The sequence below is a fragment of the Periophthalmus magnuspinnatus genome, chromosome 5, assembly GCF_009829125.3.
Source record: "Periophthalmus magnuspinnatus isolate fPerMag1 chromosome 5, fPerMag1.2.pri, whole genome shotgun sequence".
Classification (NCBI taxonomy): Eukaryota; Metazoa; Chordata; class Actinopteri; order Gobiiformes; family Gobiidae; genus Periophthalmus; species Periophthalmus magnuspinnatus.
The window spans coordinates 30,160,555-30,169,522 of NC_047130.1; the positions used below are offsets into that span (position 1 = coordinate 30,160,555).

The 8,968-nt window shown below is 40.9% G+C and overlaps 2 protein-coding genes across 2 annotated transcripts; both read right to left on the reverse strand.

Moving 5' to 3' along the window:
• Window positions 1-1,283: 1,283 nt before the first annotated feature.
• Window positions 1,284-1,967, reverse strand: LOC129456152 (dynein axonemal heavy chain 1-like). The gene is made up of 3 exons (XM_055222013.1): window positions 1,809-1,967; window positions 1,510-1,680; window positions 1,284-1,329 (listed from the first exon to the last, which is right to left on the reverse strand). The coding sequence occupies exons 1-3, from the start codon at window positions 1,965-1,967 to the stop codon at window positions 1,318-1,320; spliced, it is 342 nt and encodes a 113-aa protein (XP_055077988.1). The 3' UTR covers window positions 1,284-1,317.
• A 1,578-nt stretch (window positions 1,968-3,545) lies between these two features.
• On the reverse strand, window positions 3,546-6,400 carry LOC117371610 (dynein axonemal heavy chain 1-like). Its single transcript, XM_055221817.1, has 10 exons — window positions 6,239-6,400; window positions 5,970-6,161; window positions 5,706-5,873; window positions 5,418-5,609; window positions 4,946-5,077; window positions 4,744-4,869; window positions 4,465-4,584; window positions 4,146-4,295; window positions 3,852-4,012; window positions 3,546-3,769 (listed from the first exon to the last, which is right to left on the reverse strand). The coding sequence occupies exons 1-10, from the start codon at window positions 6,362-6,364 to the stop codon at window positions 3,766-3,768; spliced, it is 1,371 nt and encodes a 456-aa protein (XP_055077792.1). The 5' UTR covers window positions 6,365-6,400; the 3' UTR covers window positions 3,546-3,765.
• Window positions 6,401-8,968: the final 2,568 nt, after the last annotated feature.

Here is an 8,968-nt window from a genome sequence, read left to right on the forward strand (position 1 = left end):
TTTCTTGATGACTCCTACCCTGGCCTTCCACATTTCAGGCACTGTGTTGTTGAAGAGGCTGTTGGCCATAAGCTCCAGTTCTGATGACATCACCACTTAACCCTTTAGGGCCTTCACTATGTCTCTGAGACTCCTCGAGATGACGGCCAGCAGGTTGTTATATCTGACAGAACAAATCCATAGGTGTTAATGACGATGTGATATACACGAGAGACATTTGAAGCCACCAATATAACCAAAATGTCTGAGACGGGTTTATTATTTTTTCTGTACCGTGTGTGTTTGTGTTTGTTTGGAGATGTAAATAAATGAACAAACCTACTAGGATATTTTACCTAATGACTTCCTGGATGAGCACTGTGTTCATGGACTCTTCATACAGAGCAGGGTACTTAGCCATGACATCTTTCACACGGAAGGCAGGAGGGATCTTTTCCATTATACCAGTAACAATGTCCTCTACAATCTGAGACACAAAATATAAACATACATAGAGCTGACAGTCAGTGTTGTTCCATCTTGATATGCAACAGTTTTCTTTGTACCTCTTCAAGCGTTTTGCCACCAGCAGAAGAAGCTCGAGGCTGGAGCTGAACAACTGTTGCTAAGAGGGTAAAGGTTTCATTTTGGGCGAAGCTGATGTTGGCATTGTCATGGAGACCAAATATCTCAGGGGTGTCATTGATTGGCAATCCACTGATGTATGCTAAATATCCCTGTGATTGGAAAGCACATTATTACATATGGACAATGCAGCAGACATCACACGGCTGCACTTACGGTTTAGTCCATTTTAGTCAGTTTTACACCTATACATTACACTCGCATTAACTTACGAATGAATAAACTTACAGAATCAGTTCCTTTTTTGAGAAAGACAGCAGGGACTGAAAATCTAATCTAGTGCATCACAAAACGGATACCGACTCATTTAATATCTTAATGTTATCTTACCTTAACATTCGGACTTGTATCAATCTGTCGATACACTCCAGAAGGAGAGATATGATCAACCTCAAGCACAGCTGGACAATAGAAATCCTCCAGAATACTGAGCAAACAGCGCCGGTCCCAGTCATCTGTCACTCTGCCACCATAATTGATCTCCCCAGCAGTGTACTTCAACACCTGGACAAGTCAGACCAAAACAGGACAAGATGAATGTAAGAGAGCTGCTTTGCCAATACTGTTGAAATATATTTTACAACTGCCTCAATTAAAAACAATATTAAAAATCCCATCAGCATCTGTTTCTCACCTTATAAGGAACATTCTGATACTCATCCAGAAACATTTTTAGCTGGCTAATGCAAATATTCAAGTCCCCATCTGTGAACTCATACGGAATATTGAATCCCAGTGCACCAAATTTTCTTCGCTCCAGTGCAATCCCATGAAGACAGTGACAGGAGCAAAGGCTTGAAGACATTAATCTGTAAGGAACAAGGTACAGAAGCTTGAATCTAGACCTGTAACAATTAAAAAGGAATTCCACAAATTTGGCTGGACCTTAGTAGAGGAGTTGATAAAGTCATTGCTGAGCTTTAGATAAGTTCTCTGAAGGTTGGCTTTGATTCCCCTCGGAGGCTCAATGGTCATCTTGGAACCATTTTGGAGAATAGAGACAGGAAACTTGTTGCTGGGAAGACTTGTTAGCCACAAACGGAAGTCCTTGTGCACCTGTTTAAAATTACATATTGGGAAGACTGGTGATTTTTTTGTAAAGTGTGCCTGAAACAAAGCTTTGTCCTTTCACTGAGCTGGTCTAGTAGATGTGAGAGTTACTGTTGGCTTGTTTATAGTCTGACCTTTCCGGGGTCGATATGTTCAATCAGTCTCTCTAGTGTGGGCATCCAGCTGGGAGCCAGATGACAGTTCTGGAAGAAGACCCAATGTCCTTTCATCATAGCAGCGTACATCATGGTCTCAGCCCAGGGGCCCTGCAAGCAGCACACCACAGCCCACATAAGCACCTTATGTATAAACCAGAAAACAAATGAGCTACATTATAGTCTGGAGTGTTAGTAGAAAAAGTTCACATTACATAAGTGAACATGACACAAGACCAGGTCAGGTGTGTCATATTTGCAAAACCTATCAAGTGTGTGTGAAAGCTATCAGTGCATTACACAGGATGACAAATTACATCTGATAAATAAACATTGCAATGCTTCAAGTCTGAGCCTGTAAAAGTAATGTAACATGCCTTAAAGGTAGTGTGCTGGAAGTGTAATAGCTAAAAGCTGTTTTGGTCATGTCAAAGTCACTTGTCAATGTTTTTGTCATGAACCAAAAGTGTGCAAGTTATGTTTTTTTTGTTTTTTTTTTAGCAGAGTTATAGTAGAGCCTATGAACCTATTGAAGGTAAATGGTGCTCATCTTCTTGGAGAACTGCATGACATCAGCAAACTTGTACAGATCTGCAGCAGGGTCGGTACCAGGGGACAGAACAAAGATGAGAGGAGTCATGTGGGAAGACTCTTTAAAGGCCTCCGACAAATCAGATGTCTAAAAGAGGAAATATATTTTACAACCGGAAATGTTTTATTATTTATAACTGTTTTTTTAGTAAGTTCTGGTACCTGGGGTTATATGAATTGTTGACCCAGTTTAGCTGCCACAAAATCTTGTAAGCCCTGAACAAGACAAGACAACAACACCAAGAGCTTCTGAAATGAGTCCAAATTTGTGTCCCACTCTCCTGGTAATGGCTCCCTATTGGTTAGAAAATATCAGTGGTTAATTGATAATTACATTTTATCCATGTGCTTTGTAGAACATTACACAGTTAGTAACCTGTGTGGTTGGTTGCTGTCAAAAATCATCTTAAATCCTTGAAGATGCTGAGGGAAACTCTCTCCCAGATTACTGAAGTTTGATAGATTACTCAAGCGCTCTGATAACCAACTCACTGCAGGGTTTTGAAGCTCTTTAGATGGCATGCCTCCAGATAATAGAAATCGCCATTCAGTCTGTCACAGTCAGATAAAAAAGGAGTCAAACAATTCTAAAAATATATACTTTATATGAATATATTGGCAGAAGAGGCACTTGCCATATCAATTTCTTTTCTATTCATCAGGATGCATACACACAGAAGGAAGGCAAACATAAGTTTGTGCTTCTCAAACAAGCTGCGACACACATTGGTGTACAAGCTGAACGTGAAATGTTTGTTTATGTTGGCAATTCTTTGCTCTATACTATCTGAAGATCAAACAAAACAAGTCATGTCAATATCTACTTTGCACAAAGCAGAGTCAAGTATAATTTCTACCTGCTTTCTCAGAGTTTGAAATGGCCGACACAAAGATACCAAGGAACCACTCCAAAGAATATTGATATATTGGATCCACACTGGAGAGGTCAGAAACACAGAAGAACAGAATCTGGGTCCGTACGGCCACAGGAACATACTCCAGGCGTGTTGCATCAGTTTTTCTGCAACTGTCACTTTGGCCTTTCATGAAAAAAACATATTAGAAAGAGATGTTATGATATGTGTCTATTAGGTATAATAGACATTTAGTTATTTAATCTGACCTTAATTTCTTCTGCTTTGACTTTGGAAGCTGCTAAAACCTGAATAAGTTTCTCATTGTCCACAGGGTTTCCTTCTGTAGAGCTGAGTCGCAGCAATATCTCATCCTCAATCTCTTTTAGCTCCTGTTTCATTTGAGCATTACTAACAATGAGCTGATTTTTAGCTTCCTCTAAGTCTGCACACTCTATAGCCACAAATTGGCCGAGGAACTGGTCCTGAAGTCAACTGGAGCAAAACAAAATAAACACATATAGTACTTTAAATATTTGTAATAATACGTGTTTTCTTAGAGAGGACAGCAAAATACCTTGGTGATAAAGTGAAGTTTATCAGTGTAACTTTGGTAGAGACTTCTGGGGAGTAGTGTGGGTTTGGGAGCTTGGTGGTAATATACATTTTGAAGTTTTCATGATATGGGATTACTGAATCATCAAGCTTGAGCATTGTGCTGCCTGACTGCTTAAAGGTCTGCAGAAAAATACAGAGGATCAAGGCAAAACCAATATAGGCATATTCATATCACAGCAGGATACACAGACTAGTACTATAAACAGTACTGCATGGACAGTTCTCTTGTTAGTAAATGGTGATGGCTCTATACCTGCTGTAACAAAACAGGTTTCAAAGCAGGATCAAGTTCCTCTCCCACGTTTTCCAAGAGGACGGGTTTGCCAAACCGTATCGCGTGCTCTAGACTGCGCAGGACGTCATTGTCACTAAGCTTCAAAACCTCAAGTCCATTTCCTCGTTCCTAGGTGACATAAAGGAAACAGGGCATGCAAAGGATCAAATATACGGCAACTGCAGTATCGTCAGAAAGCAATGTAATGTGAGTCGCCACAATTCCCTGCAACAGTGGGTATATTTATTAAATAATCTGTTATTGTTAAGACATGCTTACATTTTATATGCACACTCACCATGTTTTTAATCCACTTATTGGCTTTTCCTTGAGGGTCAATGAAAAGAGCCCAGCGCAAAGAATATTGGGCAATCACACCATTCTCTGCTGAAAGGTTATCATTTGGCAAACCTGCAATCTGAATTTAGCATAAACATAATAAAATGAGAAAAGGAAATGACTACTGTTTTAAGGTTAACAGTCAACCCAGGTTTGATCTGCCTTCATTTTGATTCAATAAACTTGCTATTGCATATTATTGTTGTGGCGTGGTCATCTATATTATCCTTGTACTGACCTGCCATGAGCGAATCTTCACTGGATCTCCAAGTGTGTTGATCAAGTTGGGTTCTTTAGTGTGGGGAACATTTAACTCCTTGAAACAATGAAGCCACTCCTCAGCCATCATAGCCCTATACTCCCCCTAGACAACAACAGTATCACACTTTAATTGTAAAAATAATGACAATGATAAATGCAAACCTCGAATCAGCGCTTACAGTAAAGGGTCCCAAGTATGCCACATAACCAGCGGACAGAAGCACATCTCCTGTCACATTATTGACCATGTAATCCAAATTTTGTACAGTTTCCTTCCAATGCACTTTCTCATCAGCAAGTCCTCCTGTGAGCTGAAATCAAGAAAATCACATTTATAAAGACATATAAGGCATGTAATTACTGTCCCATACACGTTCATATTTGTCAAATGATGTCAAATGAAAAAAAGTCATTGTACAGGTTTCCGTGGTAACACTGCAGATTGTATATTAGCAGCAGTTCACATTCTTCTATTAGTGCTTGGGCTAAACAAGCTCAATAGGATATGACACATACATAAATACAGCTGACACATACCATGGCAGAGAATCTGTATACACAACACTAAGATCTAAACATGGAATGGGTTCTAACACCTATAAATATTTACTATTGACACTTAATGATACTAATTTACCTACTTCTCATTACCTTATCTGCACGAACTCTCCGTTTTTCACACAGGTCATACTGATACTCCAGTTCATTCTTCCTTGCTATGCAGGCGTCATACTTTGCCTGTAAAGCAGCAATTCCACCCTCAACGGCTGCCAGCTTTGCTTTGGAATCATCTAACATTTGTTGGGTGACGGCTAAATCATCCCTGACCTCCTGAAGAGCTTGCTATACAAAATAGCACAGAATGATCAAAGTATTATTTCAGAGGACAGAAAATTGTATTCAAGGAAAAGATATGAACTTAAACATTATTGTTTTTACCCTTTTGGGCTCAACCGCCTTTGCTACAAAATGATACACATACATTGCCCTTGTCCACTGGCAAATGGATTTACAGGCTTTGGACACTTTGGCAATAGCGGCTGGTTGAAATTCCTCATTGTCCATGTAGGGTTGGATCAGCTGGATCACAGTATCTGGAATGTTGTCCTGTGAAGAGACAAAAACATGTAAACACTGCACTGAAACTACTGGGCCAGTGGGAATCCAAACAATAGATAAGCAAAATATATACTTAATTTCTACCTTATCATAATTGAACAGGCCCTCCAAAAATTTACCAGGGTCTTTCAGCAGTCCCTTTTCTGGTTCCCAGTAATCATTCACCTTCGTACCTGGCTTCTCTCCAGGTACGTTCTTGGGCTTAATGCCCTTCATAATACACACTGCCTCTATGACCAGTTTTACACCTGGAGAAGGTCGCTGTAAAGCTCGCACCTATCAAACACAAGTATTAAATAACAGTGACAATGCAACAAATCTAACACACAAGAAGTATAAATAAGAAGTCTGACCTCAGTAACATCATTTTTGTTGAGTGACTTTAAGCTTGTGAGTGCAGCATCTAGTGCTGGTAAAGCCTCATCCAAGTCTCTCTGAGCATCAGTTGCAATGGCCTCTGCTATTTGTGCTTTCTCCATGGCTTTAGTTTCATCTTCTTGTACTGATTTACGTGTTTCTTCTTACGTGTCTTTCTAAAAAGAAAAGGATGAACATTTTATATACAATTAATTATTACCTTAAGAGAGCTCCCATTGGACTCCTGGGAGCTGATGTATGTGGTGTATGACTCTAGGGCTGTGTCTCAATTCACCAAATGCACCGTTCGAAGGTACCCTTCGAAGTACTCCCCTAAGGACCGATCGAAGTACCCGGTCGAAAATGTGTACTCCTCAGTGTAGCCATCTTGTCGAAATGGGACATGCCTACACCACGGACCATACTTCCATCGGTGTCTTTGCGTGTACGTTACGTGCATTACATACGTTATTTTTTATTTTTTATTATTTCGTCGCAGCCGTTTATTTCTGTTTAGATTGAATATCAATAGGCAAATATAACATTCGAGGTGAGTTTTTCTCAATTGTAGCTACTTCATAACTTTAACAAAATATACCTTGTGAAAACATAATAACAGAGACAGAGGTAACAATGTACTTTTTACATTCATAGTCTATAAACCAGAGAACACTGATTAGTTGTACATAAAGTGGGATATTGTAGTTTATGATTCGGTATTTGGGAAGGTTCAATTTGATCTGTGGCTAAACCACTTTAATACCAGTAGTGGGCGCTGTTTACCTTCTATACCGTGCCAGTTTATTTCATTTTATTTTTGTAAGTCTCTTGTAAGTCTTTTGTAAGTTTCTATCAGTACAGCACTACATCAAACTTAGTAAATCAAGCTTGATTTACTAATGCGAAGGTAAATGACACATGCCACCAGGGGGCGCACACCTATGGAATGCACCTGAACTCATGAAGATGTTGTGCAGACCTCCCACCCACACACACACCCACACCCCCAAACAAACACACACACAGGGGGGACTATGGAAACTATGGAATTACTATTAACTAGTCACCTGGCAAATCCACACTAAATACCTTTGTATTTTTAAACAGGATATCGGTCTCTACCTGGCACCACTCCCTTGTTATGTCTCGAGCCAAACAGTAGGCTACTGTGCAATCAGATTTGTTTATTTTAGTGATGCTTGAGACAAAGTTGCTCATTGGTCACCTATCAATTTGAACACAAGGAAAATTCTCTCACCTCAAAGTTTAGTGTGTTGCTCATTGAAACCCACCAAGACACAGGCAGAAACATGCAAACTCCACACATAAAAGCTCTATGTGCAGTGTACACAAATGCTACAATAGTGACCTCTTAATCATGAAAACCAGGTACTGGAAGTTAATGTATTATTAGTTTGTAACTGTTATATATATTTCACAAGAACTATTCCACTGAACAAAGTGCATTGAACACAAAGGACAAAAACACTCAATTGGCATTTGACAAGAATCACAAAAACAACATGTATGCTTTAAGAATATTATATTATTTGAAAGATTTGAAAGGGGGGGTGGGGGGGGGTGGGCTCATGTTTTAGTTGATGGGGGAAACCGGAGTACCCGGAGGAAACCCATCCAGACACGGGGAGAAACATGAAAACTCCACACAGGCCTTGCTGTGAGGCATGAGAGTTGCCACCGTGCTGCCCAAACACAAAAACACAAAAACAGAGAAGAGGGGTTGGTCTGGTCTGCTGCAGGAGGAGCCCTCGTCACCACCCGCTCTGTGGGAACAAACACAAGACACAAGAAGAGGGGGAGCAGAAAACAAAACATCTAATCCCTAACATTTTATTTATATGTTTTTTTTTGTTTGATTGCTTCACACTAAAACACAAGAACTAAACACACACTATTTACATGCTATTTACAACATAAATCACAGAATGATCATTAATACACACAACACTATACTTAATTTAACATCAGGCATATTTTTGCAGATTTCTTAATTTTTTTTATTTTTTTTGGTTTTTTTTTTTTTTGTTTCACACGAAATACAAGAATCACACTATTTACAACAAAACACCTATGTATATTATGATACAGTCATAGTTAGTCAGTCATATGTCATAGTTAGTTGGCATCTGTGGAGTGCCAGGTCAGAAATGATAGAATACGGGACATGAATGATCTGAGGGTCCCTGCAATAGCAGCCGAAAGCGTAGCAAAGGGAGCAAGGAGAGCCTTAGCACGAGGAGCAGAGAGGGCCTTGGTAGGAGGAGCAGAGAGGGCTTTAGCACGAGGAGCAGAGAGGGCCTTAGCAGGAGGAGCTGAGAGGGCTTTGGTAGGAGGAGCAGAGAGGGCCTTAGCACGAGGAGCAACGCGGGGCTTAGCAAAAAGAACATGGCGGGTGTCAACAAGGCGAATAGGGAAGGGCTTTGCGGGGGGAGCGGTGTGGGGGTTGGCGGGGGGAACAGGGAGGGGCTTAGCAGGGGGAGCAGGGCGGAGCTTGGCAGGAGGAGCAGAGCAGGGCTTGGTGGGAGGAGCAGGGGGGGGCTTTGGACGAGGAGCGAGAGAGGCAAGGAGTCTCATAGGAAGACGATCCAGGAGAGGCTTAGGGGGAGGAGGCTGGAGCTTAGCTGGAGAGGCCGGTGGGAGCCTGAGCCCCCAACGAGGAGCATGGGGCATGGCGGGAGTGGCAAGGAGGGGCATAGCAGGAGGAG

Coding starts and splice junctions, on each gene's coding strand:
- LOC129456152 (XM_055222013.1), bottom strand. CDS start 1,967: ATGTGGGCTGTGGTGTGCTGCTTGCAGGGCCCCTGGGCTGAGACCATG. Junction 1,681..1,808: donor AACATATCGACCCCGGAAAG/GTCAGACTATAA, acceptor AATTTTAAACAG/GTGCACAAGGACTTCCGTTT.
- LOC117371610 (XM_055221817.1), bottom strand. CDS start 6,364: ATGGAGAAAGCACAAATAGCAGAGGCCATTGCAACTGATGCTCAGAGA. Junction 6,162..6,238: donor ACAAAAATGATGTTACTGAG/GTCAGACTTCTT, acceptor TGTGTTTGATAG/GTGCGAGCTTTACAGCGACC. Junction 5,078..5,417: donor GGAGAGTTCGTGCAGATAAG/GTAATGAGAAGT, acceptor TCTTGATTTCAG/CTCACAGGAGGACTTGCTGA.